Source organism: Trachurus japonicus, chromosome 15 (assembly GCF_045865225.1).
Source record: "Trachurus japonicus isolate A0001 chromosome 15, Traja_1.0".
In the NCBI taxonomy this organism is placed as follows: domain Eukaryota; kingdom Metazoa; phylum Chordata; class Actinopteri; order Carangiformes; family Carangidae; genus Trachurus; species Trachurus japonicus.
The window spans coordinates 18,201,943-18,220,532 of record NC_140921.1 but is presented as its reverse complement, the minus strand read 5'-3'; the positions used below and the strand labels follow the sequence as shown (position 1 = coordinate 18,220,532).

The 18,590-nt window shown below is 41.1% G+C and overlaps 2 protein-coding genes across 5 annotated transcripts; both read left to right on the top strand.

Annotated features, from left to right (window-relative positions):
* The first annotated feature begins 45 nt into the window (after window positions 1-45).
* On the top strand, window positions 46-3,678 carry mettl18 (methyltransferase 18, RPL3 N3-histidine). The gene is made up of 2 exons (XM_085800150.1): window positions 46-472; window positions 2,485-3,678. Exons 1-2 carry the CDS (start codon window positions 359-361, stop codon window positions 3,442-3,444), a joined length of 1,074 nt encoding a protein of 357 aa, XP_085656276.1. The 5' UTR covers window positions 46-358; the 3' UTR covers window positions 3,445-3,678.
* A 1,333-nt stretch (window positions 3,679-5,011) lies between these two features.
* sufu (suppressor of fused homolog (Drosophila)) lies at window positions 5,012-18,313 on the top strand. Of its 4 annotated transcripts, none has more exons than XM_085800144.1 (13): window positions 5,012-5,459; window positions 9,501-9,677; window positions 10,053-10,187; window positions 10,396-10,532; window positions 11,930-12,072; window positions 12,768-12,853; window positions 13,318-13,390; window positions 14,307-14,463; window positions 14,607-14,709; window positions 15,144-15,278; window positions 16,472-16,610; window positions 16,703-16,771; window positions 16,876-18,313. In XM_085800144.1, exons 2-13 carry the CDS (start codon window positions 9,529-9,531, stop codon window positions 16,963-16,965), a joined length of 1,416 nt encoding a protein of 471 aa, XP_085656270.1. In that variant the 5' UTR covers window positions 5,012-5,459; window positions 9,501-9,528; the 3' UTR covers window positions 16,966-18,313. The 4 variants fall into 4 exon arrangements, with proteins under 4 accessions (XP_085656270.1, XP_085656272.1, XP_085656271.1 ...); XM_085800146.1 differs by having other exon boundaries at window positions 5,071-5,459; window positions 14,310-14,463; XM_085800145.1 differs by lacking the exon at window positions 5,012-5,459 and having other exon boundaries at window positions 9,298-9,677; window positions 14,310-14,463.
* Window positions 18,314-18,590: the final 277 nt, after the last annotated feature.

Below are 18,590 nucleotides of genomic sequence, written 5' to 3'. Positions count from 1 at the left end.
AGTGCGCATGCGCCTCAGGGGGCGGCGCAAGGCATCATGGAACTCGGAGTCCGGAAGTAATCAATGTTGTCATGGTTTCTCCATATTTACAGTAGACTACATCAATGTGTTCAAGTTTAAGGAGTTACACAAGTGTCTAACACCTTTATCTCGTTTTAACAGACGACTTTGTTTCATTAACAGAAACGTAACAAGGTAGCGGCGTTGGAGCTCGTAATTGTGGGAGTTGTAGTCTTTTTTTTACACACAGCTGCTCTGCTAAGCTACGCTAGCACGCTGTGCTTGCCATGTGGAGCCTGTGGTGGTGAACGGGGGGGACTTCAACTCTATAAACTCCAACTAACCGTGTGTAGTGTTAATGGTCATCATGTCATTTTGTTTTAACTTCGACGTCCCAGCACAAACACTAAACCCGGACGACGTGGATGGAAACGGGCTGCAAAACGTAAAGAAAGACGATCCTGCTAAACCTGTGAGTAACCATAGTTCACAAATTGTGCATTTTAGGTTAAGTTACATAGAGCATGCACATGCAGTGCTGTGTGTTACTGTATTAGGTGGGGACTGTGCAAGGAAGGCCCCTTGGTTCAGCGCCATAGGCGTAGATCTGCCTTTTTATTCCAGCTATAGCGTTATTATTACAGGAACAACATCACTTTCCTGTGTATTACAGTGCAGGAGATCCGAGGACAACGAGTAAGCTCAATGACAACGAAATATACAGCGAAAGTAATTAGATTACACATAAATGATTGAATGTGAAAGTTATTGACTTTTGAAATTGTGCATTAGTGTCAATTTAAGAGGTTTTGAATCATTTCTTTACATCAGATTATAAAAATGAAATACAATATAAGAATACAGATGATGAGTAAAGAAAAAGCAGTATAGTGATCTGGTCAACTGATGTGAGACTTAATGCAGTTTCTGCACCCAAAACACCCAAAGATAAATCATAAACTCATTATTAAGTAATCTTTCATTTTATATCATGTGTTATAATATGATAAATAACATAACTTTTAAGCAATTGTATTTTCCAGACTAGAGTTAAGAATGAATCAAAGTTTTCAACAAAAGTAGTTAGTCCAAATATAGGTATGAATTTTAAGTCATCAATTTCATTAGAAGCAGGAAAAGTCAAAACATTTTGGGTTGCCTGTTGAATGGAGCACAGAGGAAAACTGGCGAGCTACACCCTCTCACAAACACACACACCCACACTCTGTTCAAATATACACAGAATTTCACCAAGAAATTTCCACTGTGCTAGTAATTCAATCAATCAAAAGTGAAAAGTCCTCTTCTAATTGGCCTTTTCAGCCTGTAGGTTGGTGGTCTATTTTGCCGAGGAGCATTGACGTCACAGAGCAGTGCCATGTCAATAAAGAGTCATTGCGGAAATCAGTCAATGCTGATTGTACACTACTGTATGAGTTGTTATTGTTGTACCTGACCGCAAAGTTCAGAAGCATGAGACACACTTGTCAGGCCTTTTTACCTATAGTGTTGTGCTGCATGGTGTGACAATATGGCTGATTTGTAACAGCCTTACCTGTAAGTTGATCAACCAGTCATTAGTATATTACAGAGGTAACAGATTATGAAGTAACTAATTACTAGTAAGTTATTAAAGTAAATTGGTATTGGAAAGTTCTACATGAAGTGATAGCTTTCATTTTCTATTTAAATTGTTTAAGTAAAATATAAAGTTGATCTTGTTTGCATACAGCACACAATACAGGGTATTAATGATACTCACATTTTCAAGTTAACCAAAAGGCACCCTGATAATTTGAATAGGAATAGAGTATTACTTATTTATAACTTAAAGCAGATATCAGTGGAATGTTTTTGTTAATATAAGTCCTAAATAGTCCTATTTTCCGTCAGCAATCACTTACATGAAGTATTTCAGCCTAAACACGAGTCTCTCCGTCACTCTGCTCTGCTGTAACCCGAGGAGAAAATTTTCCTTGTGGGATACAAGTGTTATCCAATGAGGGGAGAGAACGGCATGAAGGGCTGTGTGTGCAGCCAAGGGATGCGCGTGAATGTGGTGACGTAGCACGAGGACCAATTGATGCCTGACAAGGGCGGGGGCTGCTAACTCATGGTGCGTTCAAGGAAACTCGTACTTTGTGTTTTTCCTTCCTGTGAAGTCATACCAGTTCGATCTGGTACGAGTTCACGGGTCGGAAGTTACGAGTGGCCGTTATAGGGAACTTTCACAGACAACAGGACGGTAAAAACACGAGCTACGGGTTACCTGGAACGCTACCAAGTCGTAGTTGTGACTTGAAGCTGTAACTTACGGTTTCAAAAGCCTGCCTTGAACACAGCATTAGCCGAAACGGCCGTGCCGCTGTTATCTGCTTTAACAATCAAATGTGCCTCAAGCTCCTTCATTGCATAGTCATACATTCTCCCAGCTGAGGGAAAACATTTGCTCCCTAACCATGCGCTCTGCTTTGTATTTTTCAGACACGGGATGATACCAATCCAGCAGAGCCAGTGAAGGAAGCCAAAGAGCACTTTCCGCCATCTGACCCACAGTTCCTCCTCACAGATGCCGTCTCTGAAACGGTTACCATCGGAACTCTTCCCCCTCTCCACTTCCTCAACGAGACGGTTTTTGAGAGGACGGCCTCGGAGAGAGAGGACAATGAGGAAATTCTCTCTCGCACCACAGAGCAGAGGTCTGATCTCATCCCTGGCGTGTACGAGGGAGGGCTGAAGGTGTGGGAGTGCACTTACGACCTTCTGGAGCTCATTGAGAAAGACGGAGAGACCTTTGGGGGAAAGGCAGTTTTAGATTTAGGCTGTGGTGCGGGGCTGTTGGGGATATTAGCTCTGAAGAGAGGAGCCAGACACATCCACTTTCAAGATTACAACAGTACAGTTATTGAACAGCTCACAGTGCCCAATGTAATACTAAACTGCCAAGAGGATGATGATATAGAAAGTGAGGATGACAAGGAAAGGAGGAGCAAGGGAAAAATAGAAGAGGAGGATGGTTGTAAAAAGAAGTTGGAAGAGATAAAAGATGGCAGCCCATCTCCAAAGAAGGTAGCCGTAGACCTATCCCAGCATCCGTTGCTTACTAAGTGTCGTTTTTTCTCTGGCGACTGGAGCACATTTCCTGCTTTGGTTCAGAAGGCGGGTCAACAAACCAAATATGACCTCATCCTGACATCAGAGACTATCTACAACACGGCTTACTACCCTGCCCTGCATGACACCCTCCACAAACTGCTGGCACCGGATGGACTGGTCTACCTCGCCACCAAGTCCCACTACTTCGGTGTCGGCGGTGGACTGCACCTGTTTGAAACGTTTGTGAAGCAGAGGGGAACTTTCTCCGTGGATCACCGGTGGGATGGGGATGAAGGACTTCAGAGACATGTCGTAGTCCTACATTTTAAAACACCAAAGGACACTTGAATAAGTTCTGTCCTGCTCTGTATTTGATAGGGATTTTATTTCACGAAAATAAATATGATCTAGATTTGTTTCAGTCCTGTGTATGAAACTGGGATTGGCTCACACCCTCCCCCAATGATCCTCAAAGGATAAGCAGCAAAGCTAATGGATGGATGGATATATGAAACTTGTATAATGTACATTAAGGAAACAGTGGCAAAACAAAGAATAGTTGTAATAAAAGATGCTGTCTCATCTCTTATGTGCTCTTTGGTCATCTACACCTGCTCTCACTTCCTATAGAGTAATTTGAATATGTCTGCCAGTAACTGAAGTGCAGTTGAAAGCGGCTGTTACAGGTCTTTAGATGCATGGTGAGCGAAGAAAGGAAATGGGCTCAGTGACCTTTGCGAATGATTTCCCCAGTGTTCAAACAGCAGCATGAAAGCCAGGCTTGTTTCTGAAGTCCGGTGCAAAATGTCAATTGCAACTTATCCCACCAGCCCAAGGATGTAGTTTGAAAGTGGATTCTAGAGTCACTGCACATCAATGATGGGACTCTATGGGGTCTCTGTATCATTTATTCTAGTAATGGTTCCCCCTGTTCGGTTTTTTGGTTTGCACCTTAAATAAATTCAGTCCCTAAGACAAAGTGTTGCAAAAGCAAAACCCATGACACACTATGAGTATATACATCCTGGAAATGCTTGCAAAAAATGCATCCAAATACCAGAAGGGAACTATTAGGTCATTCTTCCCAACACCATTAGGAATCCCCCTCTTTTTTAGCCAAGTCAATGACAACCATCGAATTAATCTGAGAGGGCTTTTTTCATGAGGAAGTATGCATCAAGTTCAGGCAAGTTTCTGGTGTATGAGGTGACTAGGTGAAGAGAATGAGGAAATCATAGGATTTTTACTTGGTGACTGAGCTGTGAGTCTCGGTCTGCTGTTCTAAAACTGGGTTTTTTTTACGCCGCTGCTGATCCGGTCCTGTCACGTCCGTCTGAGTGATGTCAGTGTCACATCCTGGTCATGCTTGACCGTGACCAGAGCAAACAAAGTTATTTTAGGACGACAGTGTTTTTGATAAGAAACTGCTATCAAACCTCACCTGAATAATGACTCAAGCTACACAAATATTCAAATGAATCGACCTCATCCTGAACATGTCCATGACGCAAGTAGTGTGCACTGCTTTGCTGATAAACAATATTTAGCAGAGATAAAAACTGTTTTTTAGGAAACACGGTGTCACCAGCTCAAACATGACTCTGCATTTTAACAACCCACAGCGTGGGGACAGATTTTCCAATCACATGTTGTGTAAATATACTGTTGTGTCAAATGTCTTTTCACTGTTACGCACATAAACAGACACCTAACACAGTTTCTGTTTGCATACGCCTGGCCAGCAAACTTCCAGTGTGCCCGCTTCGTCATGGTCTCTCATCTCGACAGCTGTTCGTGGCCTGTGGGGGAATTCCTGGTTCCTCGAGTCGACGCAGCCTTTCCCCTGCTTACTTTATGGGAACAGGGGGCAGGGCCAGTCAGATGGTTTTCCTCAGAAACTATTATGTGTTGATTCACTGTGAGGGGGCGTGCTGTTCACTCCCACTGTTTCCTTCTTACTGGGAAGTGACACTCAGGCTTACCGTACAGAGGGAGTGTATGAAAAACAGATAGAGAGGAGGGAGGGAGGCTGATGGGTGATGTGAAAGGTGGTGGTATTTAAGGTCCTTTTTCTCTGAATGTCAGACAGTATGTAGTATCGTTCCTTTGGACCGGGAGGACGTGGGAAAGCGAGCAGAACAGGCAGGTGAACAGGGGATGGATGGCTTTACTGTAACTTCATTCAGACTGGAAAGACTTGCTGCTGATTCACCGCTAAAACATCATTTTGTTGAGATTGGACTGCTTGAAGTGTGTCCAAAGCTCGACTGACACAGGACTGCGCCGGGAGGCCTTTATGAGGACATACATATATTTTAGATATATCCAGGATCTGGAAGGAAAATCTTCAGTGAATGAGTGGGGTAAGGTATAGAGGTAGAAAGGTTTGTGTCAAATTGGTCAAATCATTTATTTACAGTTGTCAGATATAACTATAGAAGACTGTGAGCTAGAAACCTTCAACAGTGTAGCATTTTTTGAAGACAGTTATAAAGAAACACCAACTTCCACATTTATGAGTAACAGCAGCTCAAAAGTGTTTATGTCATACTGTCATACCATGTTTGCCAATCATGTGTTTGTATGAGAGCTGTTTCTCTGAGTGCAGGCTGTAAAACACTGGGTTAGTGTCCTCACGGGGGATTTTTTTTTTGTGTCTGTATCAGGCTGTAGAACTGGTTGTTTCCCAATCCAACTGCCAGAAAGATAGGAGTTTCCTGAATGTGTTCAGGTGTGGCCTTCCTCAGATCATTGTGCTCTACTGTGTGTATCCTAAAAGAATGTGCACCCAATCTGAATAACCCACTGTGACTGAGATAACATTGAGTAATTATCACACACTACTGTCACTGTCAATATTAACTCCAGGCACTGAAAGGAGTTTTTTGTGGATGACGGAAGAGATCCAGTAATTCAGGGAGCAACAGTTAATATCAAACCTACTTTGAGAGGTTTCAAGACACACAACTGGCCATTTGTACGTCAGCAATCACACTGTCCCAAATTTCTTCTCATGGGAGTGTACTGCTATAACTGATGAGTCATTTCGTGCCGTGACCGAAGAGCACTATCACCACCATCTGATTCAAGTGCTTGCATCAGCCCAGTGGACAGACTTTCATTTTAGTGGTTGTGAAGCACTTCCAGGAATACTTAGGTTGAGAGGATGGTTGGATTCCTCAGACGACCCTGAAACTCTCCGTAGGCCCTGTGAAACCACAGAACTGCATCCATTCAATCATGACTGCAATTTGTTTACTAAGTTGGTTTTATTTCACTGACAAGAAAATACTATTATATCTGTAGCCAATTTATGAAAAAAAAAATACATGTTTGAAATTATATATTACACTTTTGTATCATGCAAAATCCAGCTATTATCAATAGCTATTCAAGTACCGCCCTCAGTGGCACTGCAATGACCCCTTGCACAATCTTCCAGTGAAAGAAGTTGGGCTGGTGATATCATCTCGTCGTCGCCCCGCTTTTCTTAAGAAATAGGTAAGATCATCATGGGTGACCTAACCTCAATGTGCCGCTCAACATGTTCTCACGTATCTTTCTTTTACTTTTCTTTTGAATTTCTACTTTTTTTAATGTCATTGACGGTTGCTTTCTTTTGGTTTTCTTCAATGAATACATTGGCAGTAAGTTTTTAAAAAAAAAGAGTGTGAGTCAAAGGATCAAGAGGCTGCTGAGGAGAACATTTTAATAAGTGCCCTACTATGAGAACTGAATTCCATAGATGGTGGCATCTTCAGGTGTCATCTATGGGCTCAGTTCTTTTGGCATGGTACTGGTTTGTCAGCCTTACGGAGCAGCTCTAGAGAATGGGTTTCGAGTACATTACATTTTGTTTTTATGTTGTCTTTAAGTGTGTATTGAGTTATTTCAGTATAATAAAGAGATTTCTTCACTTAACTTGATCAAAGTCAATGTAAAGTGTGTTGTATGCTGTTAATAAAGTTAATCAAAGTCAATCATTTTTCTTTGTAATTTATTAACTCTCTTTAACATTTTGTTTGAGTTTCAAAATGTTGCGACATTTAGGTGCGGGAATTCACAATAATACACTGACTGCCATGCTACACACATGTGGACTTTTATAACTTCAGTTCTTATCTAGTTCACTGAAATCTGCAGTCATGGTGATGGCAGTTTGCTAGATTATCTATAAATAACATGATCCGATACAAAAGCTGACGTCCTTTTCAGTTACAACATCAACGATAAAACTAATATGTATGAAGAACCAGACAAAATTTCCAGCTGGAACTATTCAGCAACATCTTATATGGATGTTAAGTAGAGGAAGACACAATCATAGATAGTTACAGTCGATCTTAAGTAGTTATTTTAAGGTGCCTGTGATCTGGGATAAACTACACACTCTACACAAGGCCTACCTGACAATCCCTGTCAGTGCTGTAGCCGGACTGGACCCTTTCTATTCTCCCGCCAAGAAAGTTTGCCCTCAGTCCAAACCCTGTTCTGGGGCTGTAGCCACAGTGGTCAGGGTGGAAATTAAACCACAGAAACCAAAGATGCCAAATTTGCACACATCTACCACATGAGTCGAGCTGCAGCAAAGGAGAACGGACGTAATGGTTTTATCCTTCACTGTCATGGTTTTAGCAAAGATTTATTCTGCGGCATTGTTTATGTAAAGGAAGCCAGAATTGTTGTTCAGTACAACTGAGTCATAAAATGCTCTGTTGTAGCATGTAACAGTGTCATATGTATGAGGAAATAAAGGCATTAAGAGGAAATGTGTGTAGAATGGCCAACACCCTGATGCCTTCCAGGCAGATCTAAATTAAAAAACCTGTTGGCTGATTAAAAAAAGAAAGAAAGAAAGAAAAGAACTATGCTCCATTGTTGTTGCCCTATACTTCACATTCAGCATTATGGAGGAGATAGCAATACCATAATTAGCTTTTATGGAGGAGGTAATAAAAAAGACTCACAAGAGTCCCTTTATTCTTTTTTCCATCTTCCACTTATGTAGATAAGCATTTTCATTTTTCTGAAATAGATACATTTCATTGAAGTGACAGGCATTCGTTCCTCGTTATCACTCACGTGGGATACAATGAAGTCACTGTCATGTGGCCCAAAGATTACAGTGTCCAAACAGCAGAAAAATAAGTGGGATGACTTTAAATCCTGATCATGTTTAATGAATATACCCAGCAGATAGGTACTACTCTATATAAATAAGTCTACTGTGGCATGTTTATTTAAAACGTACACTGCATAGTACACTCATTCACAGCATGGTCATTTGACATATTGACGTCTTGGCTTGACATCTCCAAGTTATTTATATTTCTCGGTCAGATTTGACTGAACTCTTTGATTGTATGAAATAACAGTCACTTTAAGCACTCACACACACACACTACACTTGCTTTGATTTAATGCATTTACAAAAAAATAACCTTCTGGACCACATGTTTATGAAACCACAAACAAAAAAGAATTCAAAACAATTTCTTGAGCCAAATTGGAATATAACACAACAATATGTAGTGGAACATAAATGAGTAGCCTAGCTAATTACTCAAGAACTTTATCCTTAAATAGCTCCAGTTTTGAGGTTTTTTGAGTAGCCTATTACATGCACACAACCATTTTGTTCTATTTTATAGGCTAGTCACTGCAGTAGAGAAGGAAATAACTTCTCGACTTCTTCTTTGGTGATGATTATGTTTATTGGATCAGATCATAAAATGAACATCTGGAGGTAGTTAAATTTGGTCCCGCTCCCAACTCTACAAACTACATCAAAATTATGCCTGCACAATGACCAGCCTGATTATACAATGTATATAGGCAAAATAATCTCAATAGTCGCCTACTTTAGCAAATGTTGCTGTCTTACGGCTACTGAGGTAAAAAATTTTAATACGGGACACAAATTAAATATTTATACATTTTCGAACTGCTTCTTTTGTGAATAATCTGAATAATAATTTAGCTCTGCTTTTAGGATCAGTTTGACCATCTTTCCATCATTTGGCCTCTGAAAAACTTTGAAGTCCCGACCCTAAAATCACAGCGTCCTACCGTTTGATTGACAGTGCATCGACCAATGAAAATCATCTACAAATCCACACAAACACAAACCACGTCTGTCATTGGTTATTCGCGCTGTCCATCAATGACGTCAGCGTCGTCATCTAGCCAATGGTTGATCCGTATTTTTTTTGGGAGAGGACGAGCAGCAACAGGCTGGGCTCCTGCTGAGTGTTAGCACAACGAAAACCGAGTTAAATCTGTATATCAATAGGCAGCGTTGCCATTGTAAAGCCTATATGGTTTAGCTGTGTCTCTTTTTTGTTGAACTGTCTGTAAGTGAAGGAGGAAGTTAACCGCCTTCACGTTGTTTTCTTTAAAAGCAGAATAAGCAGGTTTGTTCGCGGCCGTGGCATGGAAGAGGTACGGCCTACCAGTGGTGCTGCAGCCCACGGGCTGGTGCCGCTGTTTCCCCCCGGACTGCAGGCTATCTACGGGGAATGCCGGCGACTGTACCCCGAGCAAGCCAACCCGCTTCAAGTAACAGCCATTGTTAAATACTGGTAAGCAGCTCGCTTTGTCGTTGTTGGTCAAAAAAAAAACAAAAAAAAACCTCTGTTGGTGCTGAGTTTGTGGGATTTGGGTTAGACGTTAAGTTAAGTTAGCTTAGCTACCAAGCTAACGTTTCAGCCAAATAAAACCAAGGAAGCAAAGTTATGAACTCCCCCTGTTTTGTGGTGTTTGAGGATCCAGTGCCAGGCTATTGTGGCTTAAATTAAACAAACATAAACAAAGACAAACACACATTATTTTGAGTTTATCCCATTGCTTGGATTAAAAAAGTTGTAATGAAAAGTAACTGCAGTCCCTTGACAGAAAAAACAACAACGTTTGATGTGGCTGGTGGTGGTTTTCATTGTGTTGTATCCCTCTCTCAGGTTGGGGGGACCAGACCCGTTAGATTATATCAGTATGTACAGGAATATGGGCTGTCCAGCTCAGGACATCCAGGAGCACTGGCACTATGTCAGCTTTGGACTGAGTGACCTGTATGGCGACAATAGAGTTCATGAGTAAGTACCTAATGTTACAACTTTACTTCCAGTTGCAGTACAGGAGTTGCTGCAAGTTAAACACACATTTGATGTCATAGATGAAGAGCTGCATTTATCCCTGTTTTTATATATTCCATTACTGTACCTTTACTACACCCAATCACCCTCTATTGTTGTTATTATCATGGAGCATACTGTTGATTTTGTGTGTGTGTGTGTGTGTCAGGTTCACAGGGGCAGATGGACCTAGTGGGTTTGGCTTTGAGCTCACCTTTAGACTTAAAAGAGAAATGGGGGAGACGGCACCACCAACCTGGCCAGCTGAACTCATGCAGGGCTTGGCTCGCTACGTATTCCAGTCAGGTAAGAGCCCAACATTACGCAGACATAAAACGGTGGTATCTAAGCTTTGCATCTTTGCAAGCAACACATGTAAACACCAGCAGATAAATGCAAGCTAGTATTGCCACACTATATTATTAAATAGATAGAAATTAGTTTGGAAAACTTTCTATTTAACTATTGTATTCAGTTTTTACAGAATGATAATGAAGTGGCCCATGCTTTCACTTTTCACTTTTGCCATGCAAGGAGAGCTGGTTAGATTTATTATATATACAATGCTGAAAGGTTAATTGTTTTCCTTCTCAGTTTAGTTTTATTTAGCTTTTAGCTCTTAATCAGACTGAACAAGCAGTTTTGAGACATTTATCATCATTAATGTTATTTAAGACATTTTAACAAAGTGTTTTAGTTAAATCAGTCAATAAAAACACTGACCAATTAAGAGGTTGTTAGAAACAGCAGCTGTTCATCCTTCATCTTTCACTTGGAAATTCTTGTCAAAGAGTAAAGATCTGTCATTTTCATTCAGTCACCTTTTGTTAATAGACTAGTAAATGATTGATCTAGATTAACTCTCCTTTGGCTGCAGTTGTCGTGCCTTCTTGATCTCTTGGCGATGTGAGGAATGTGTTCTTTGTGAAGGTAGCCTGTAATTCCTCTGATACATGTAAACACACATGAATAGAGAGGTCTGCTGTCAGCGAGGGTCTTAAGTTTCGTTTACATCATCTGTGTTTGTTGGAGCTCTGGGTATTGACAGGAAGTCTAATTTCCCATTTCTTTCCCTTTACCGTTTTAATAGGGTTGTTTTTATGGATGGCAAACAAAAGCACTATTGTAGTTTGTGACAGAAATTGCTTATACTGTTCTGTGAGGTTCTTTAAACTCCTTCAGTTGTGTGTATATAATGTAGACAAGTGTGGTTGAGCGTGGATGGGGGTATTTAAAAGTTACGCAGAAAAGAGAAGAAGGTTATTCTCCCCAGGCTCTCCTCTCCTTTCCACACACCCCTTCTCTGCTCTCCAGCTGGGGTCAATTTGCGCGTGGGTGGGCTGGGCCCCTGAGCTAAATGAATGCTGATTCCTGGCCATCATCCCACTCACTTTTCTCCTGCAGCAAAATCTGGACTGAGTGGATGTTACCTCCCAAGCAGATAGTTTTTACTTCTTTTTTTTTTCTCGACATTCGGGTTTTAATGATCCTCTCCCTCTCTTTCTTTCATTCTCTGCTGATCTGTGCCCCCCCTCTACTGTCACTGTCCCTGAGCACTTCAGTGTCTAATAGTGAATAGTGTGGATCATGTGTTTCTTACATCTGGTTGAAGGGACGGGCGTAAATGCATAAGTGTGTATTTTAGACAACTTATATCAACACATTTTTAAAATTAATGTCTTCCCTTGTTCCCTCCTTTTCAGAAAACACATTCTGTAGTGGTGACCACGTATCGTGGCACAATCCTCTAGACAACAGTGAATCTCGTATCCAGCATATGTTGCTTACTGAGGATCCACAGATGACACCAGTTGCAACGCCGTTCGGTGCTGTCAGCTTTCTCCAGGTGAGCTCAAATATGTGATATTCACACAGTGTAAATAACTTGACACACACACACATACATACACTTTTGGGATCTTAATTCATACTGAATCGAATCAGACAACTAGCAACTGTAATGGATTTTTATTGGAGGATAAGATAAAACATGGATCAGCGTTGCAGGATATGAAGAATAAGACCCTGACCCTGCATTTTATAATAATAATGCAGTGCACAGTTGCATATTGCATCATAAGAAGTGTTTTATAATATAATAAAACAAATGATCTTTACAGCCCAGCAGTGTTGTACACTCATCTATCCCTTAAGTTAAAGAAAAGTAAGTTCCCTCAGCGTTTGTGTGCGTGTGTGTGTCTCTGAGTGTGTGTGGGTGATCAGTCCTTTTGCAACAAGGACACTGGCACATCAACAGTACTCCTCATATCGTGGTGTTTATGTTCCCTTCTTATCATGTGACATCAGCTGAATTGTGAAATGAATATATTACTCTACAACTGACTAAACCCATTGTAGCATTTAGTTAATATTTCATCGCGGCACCAAACAATAGTAGAAATGTTGAAGCACCCGTGTCGATTTAGTTTTTGTTGTTGCTAATTAAAACGAAGGCAGCGATAACACAAGGAAGGAGTCAGAAACATTATGCAGTAATGTGATTGTGAACCACTCTTCTAAGCTCTGTATTGTCTCCTATAGATTGTGGGTGTATGTACAGAGGAGCTGCAGGCCGCCCAGCAGTGGAACGGCCAAGGCATCCTGGAGCTGATGCGGGGAGTTAAAGTGTGAGTAGACTTTTGTATGAGCTCATGGTTTGACTTTGACATTGTGATGCCATGTTTTAGATTTGTTCGCCCTGCAATTTGTCATAGGTTTCATTTTGTTGCTATGAAACTTTGGTTTGTAAGCGATTGTTCATTAGTCAAACCTAGTTAGGCTACATCTCTGTTTCACAGCTGTGGATTTGTCAGTACAAGAACTAAATGAAATTCTAGTGAGTGATGAGAGCCTCGGCATTTAGATGTGCAGTTAATACAACTTAACGTGACACATGCTTCAAGACGTAATCTGTTTTGTGTTAGTGTGTTTGTGTGTGAACTGAAGTAAAAACAGAAATCCCCACTCCGCTGCCGTCGACAGAGCAGCAGAGTGGAAAGAGGTTGCTCCTTGTCCATTTATTAACTTTGCTGTGTTTAACGTGAGGTTAATGCAGACCTGGACTAATGTTTGATAATCGTCCTGTGTACAGAGCTGGTGGCCCATGGCTAATCACAGACATGAGGAGAGGGGAGACCATTTTTGACATCGATCCACACCTACAAGTAAGGCTTTATTCATTTCTCTCGCTTGTGTTGGTCCTGAGCAGTACAGATCATCAGCCGGTCTTGAATCTGAACCTCTTTGTCACCTTGGTAGTTCCTCAGTCTCAAGTTCATCAGGTGTGGCTATTTGGCGTTCTTCTGCCGACACCGCTCCAATCATCATGATTACTTTCAGTTTTCACGTAGTCTGACTCTCTTGTTGCTTTTCATTGTATTTTCTTGAGAATCCAACTCATGAGTCAGGTATTTGGATAATTTTTCCAAAGAATTGATCCTCCTTTCTTGAGAATCACAATCCACGCCTTGATTTTGTTGCTGGATTAGTTGGAGAGCGTCCATCTGAAATTCAACCAAGAGTCAAGGCACACTGCTGCCCCTCTGCCTGCGGTACTGCACCCCACCTCCCACCCACACACAATATTTAACAGTGACCATTTTTTCAATTCAAATTACTGAACTTCAATCATCAGATTCCACTTTCTGTTAACAGCACAGTCAGTGTTTCTCTGTGTTTCGCTGGATGTCATTTAAAGTGACTACGAGGACTTTCTGAATTATTTTCACACTAATTCTTGGAGCAACATTTGCCAAGAATGTTCTCATTAATCAAGAACGAAAGTCGGAGGTTCAAAGACGATGTCCACGCTCCTTCTTCTCTTTTTCATGGTCGATTTGATTGTTTGTGTTTTTTAGAACTCAGATCAGATCGAACCTCATAAAGACACTTGTCACACCAGCTCAGTGTGTGTGTTGTGTGTGTATGTGTGTGTGTGTCTTTAAGTTACAGTAAGTTGGCAACAGGTTTTTTCCATCTTGACTTGTACTTTAGTGGCCTCTGTTGGCACACAAAACTTTATGCAGTGTCCTCTCACGCGAGCTAGTGTTAATGATTGCGTATATTTCTTGCTCATCTAAGCAGGAGAGAGTGGACCAGGGTATCGAGACAGAGGGCTCCAACCTGAGCGGGGTCAGCGCCAAGTGTGTGTGGGATGATCTGAGCCGACCGCCAGAGGACGAGGAGGACAGTCGATCCATCTGCATAGGATCACAGCCACGCAGGCTCTCAGACAAAGGTAAACCAGGTCCCAAAGGAGAGAAAAGAGTAGATCCTCTAATGACCGAGCATTTTCCAAGAACTCTTGACCAATCCGTCCATATGCTGTCAGCGGTGCATGGTGGGATATTTCCATGCTGATCTTAGCGTGTGTGTTGACAGACACGGAGCAGATCAGGGAGACGCTGAGAAAAGGACTGGAGTTCAACAGCAAAGCAGCACTACCACCCATCAGCAGCCAGAGACAGAGCCATGAGAGACCTCAGTGAGTGTCCAACCCCCACTACACACACACACACACACACTCTCTCTCTCTAATGGCTTCGGCTCAGTACACGGGATACATCAGGATGACTCTTCCTGCATGCGCAGTGACTCATGACACATTTGACATCTGAACTTTTATCACCATTGTTTCTTAGCTACCAGCACAACACGGTGGTTTGTCACTATCCTGTTGCTGTTTTTTCTGCCGAAGTCATTGCTTCTTCCACAGAATCAGGTAACGGTTTAAGAAAGGAGTTGTGAAATCTGTGCCTGTGAACTCCCAATGTACAGACACAGGGCAAGGGGATGTTGTTTCCACACTGGCCGTTTCTCACAAGACAGCCATCTTCTGATTGCTGATTGAACCATTTCACACTTCCTCACTCACATTTTCCTTCCACCTTTCTCTGGTCTTTGTTGTCTGTTTCTCAGGAGTCGAAAAGACAGCCTGGAGAGTGAGAGTTCAGCCGCCATTGTTCCACACGAGTTGGTCCGAACACGTCAGCTGGAGAGCGTCCATCTGAAATTCAACCAAGAGTCAGGCACACTGCTGCCCCTCTGCCTGCGGTACTGCACTCCACCTCCCACCCACACACAATATTTACACTGTTGGAATTTTATCTGTCTGTAAAACAGACAGATTAAAAAGAAAAAAATAGTCCAAACTTTTGTGTTAAATGGGTGTGGCAGAATGTCTTGATATAACACCAGAGTAAAAACACAAATGAAACCAGTTTCTCAGATGTCCACAAGGGGTTACTACAAGTTCGCATTAAACTCTAATTTGTGTCCTTATCGCCTTCAAACTGTTAAAAAATACTCCAATGTTTGGCACTATTTTAAGTAAATTAAATGTTTGAAGTGAACTTACACATTACCCTGAATCAAATGACTATTATTAATTTATTGTTGGTCACTTTTACCCAGAAGAAGTGGCAAGGTCTCTCTGTATTTGCTTGGGATGTTTTGTGTAAATAGGTTTACTGTTTTCACATCGTTTCTCACCCATAGCCAAATGAAGTCAGCAAAGTTTACTTCAGCACAGTGATGCCATAACTGAATCACTGAGGAGTCTACATACTAGTGCATACACAGTGACAGACCTAACAAAATGATAATGATTCACTGCATTAAATCTAGGATTTCATTAGGCTTCACAGTCATGTGGAAAGTTTAAATTGTTTTAGAAAATGTTTTTGCAGACAATTACTGTATGGGAACTGAATGGCTTTTAAAAGTGTTAAAGCAGGAGACAAGGATGAATCCACTGTGTTAATCTCCACCGGCCTGATTATGCGCATGACTATGTCAAATATAGCCTATAAACTATATTTTTAAAGGTTGTGAAAAAAGGCGAGAATTTCGCACTGAGCAACAGACCCAACTACACCCACATGAACATATACATCCCATTTAAGATATAATATTATGAACAACATTTGCCTTAGTGATTGTGGTGGATAGTTTATACTGCACAACCATTTAATGTGTGACTTTTTGTAAATGAAGATTACTCATCAAATACTTACCTGTTCAAGGAAATGTGTCCAAGTTAAATAAAGACACAATAGGTTTAGTATTTGTTTATAATATTATGCAAACATTACATTGTCTGTAATTCCTTAAACACTCCCCAAAATCACATACAAATATTTTTGAAGAAGCCTGATGGTAATTGTCAAAAGGAGAAATGATAAGACACTGTCTACACTTGTAATGACCGTTGCAGTTTATGCTGTTCTGTTCTCAATCTTTTTCAGGGGCCGGTTGCTGCATGGGAGACATTTTACTTACAAAAGTATCAATGGAGACACAGCCATTACGTTTGTGTCTACAGGAGTTGAAGGAGCTTTTGCTACTGAGGAGCATCCATATGCAGCCCACGGCCCCTGGCTCCAGGTATACACCCACAGACGTGCAGAGAAACTAGTTGTCCATGTTATGCTTTCACATTTAATATATTGTTGGGATTTCCTGTCCCGCTGGTATAGATATTGTTGACTGAGGAGTTCGTGGAACAGATGCTTGGGGATTTACAGGAACTCAACACTCGAGAGGAGGTGAGTTAGAAAAAACAGCAATGTTTTTTTGACTTTTATTTTCAGTTTTATTTTCTTCACCATACCTCCCTGTCTAACCTTGTGTCTCCTTTCATTTTGTCTAGACAAAGTTACCAAAAGAGTACAGTTGGCCAGAGAAGAAGCTGAAGATCTCTGTTCTACCAGACTCTGTGTTTGATAATCCACTCCAGTGAGACAGAGACACTTAATCACTAGAAATATACCAACAATGCCTGCAAACACACACTTCCAGAGTGGATCCATGAACAGGAAGCCTCCTAGGACATGCAGCGACCCTGAGCTGTCAGGGTGCACAGATATGTTCCTCCCACAGCGGGCGGCCAGAGACTGTTTCATCCCTGAAGATGATCTGAAGACTTTTGACTGTTACTGCATTCTCAGACTTGCCCCACTGTTTACAACGTTTCTCTGAGACTTGAATGCTTTTGAAAATGTCAAGCCAGCCTGTCCAGATGGTTGACCTGTTAGAACAATCATTATAGGTGACACACCAGCTGTAGGGCAAAACAGGATGTTGTCATTGCTCCAGTTAGGCCTGCCAGGTCCAAAATATACGTCACAAATGCTGTTGAGCAAGTAACTGAGGTGCAGTTCTCAACACCAGTTTTATTCTATTTATTCCAGTGGCCTTAGAAAGGGCAGAAAAGTCCATTCTATCAGTATTGTTTTCAATTGAGCTAATGTGTAATGTATTTACAAATGCTGGACATTTTTCTCTTGTGTGTTTGTGGTCATACCAAAGTTTTCACTGTCTGCGTCTCAAATGTGTCATGATTCTGTAAGAATGACGTGACAGGCTGAACCATTAAGTAGCCTACTATTCATTGCCTGTTTGTCTTGGACAACCAAACAAGCAAATGCTGCAGGTGTGACAACCTCTCCCCCTGTGCCAAGAACATGACTCCTGTATTGAGTAATCTTTTCTGAACATTTCTCCTTTCAGATTCGTCATGCTTTAGAGTTACGAGATGAAATCCATCAAGTCTGTTGTTAATTAATAAGCGAAGACTAGAAAACTGTGTTTGGCGTCCTCTGTCGTGCGTCGTCTTCTGTGGCCACAGGAATATACAATCTTTTTTTTTTTTAAATCAGTAGAACCTGCCCTAAAAACAAGTTGGAGTAAAATTACTCAATGCCCTGTGTTGAAAAGGACCACATGTTCTGTCGACTCTTTGCCTTCAGCTCCTGGATTGTTAAGAAACATCACTTTGATTCAAGGCCGCTGCTGCATTCACTGCCTTTTTCTGGTGCCATCATTGCATTCCATGTTAACACCAAATCAAAGAAAAGACTACTTTTACTACATTGTGTCCTCTTACAAAAAAAATGTACTCGTATACAATCTTATTTTTGTTTTGTTTTTGTTTGTTTTTTATCCAGAGTGACAAATGTAAAGTTTAGACATGGTTTCTATGGTATTTTGTAATTACTATCTTATTGACTGAACTGGCTGATTGTAATCCCAAGTGCATTAAAGAGTGTAGATATTTACACAAATAAAGCTGGAACACTAATGCAGAACTACAGAGCAAGTTGTTTTTAAGACACGTTTATGTGAAAAGAGAACAGTAAGATCCGAGTAATGACGAACCGTTTATAAAGGGATGACTACAAGTAATGGGCTATAAATCATGACTATATATATTTTAACAACCAAAAGATTGCAAACCTTGGATGGACATGACTCTATACCTACATTCAGTGTTGGTGACCAGTTATTAAATCAATAAGCTGTTCATCAATAGATAGGTAGGTCCACAGACCTTTCTTAGAAGTGGTAAGGCCATGTGCTGAAAGG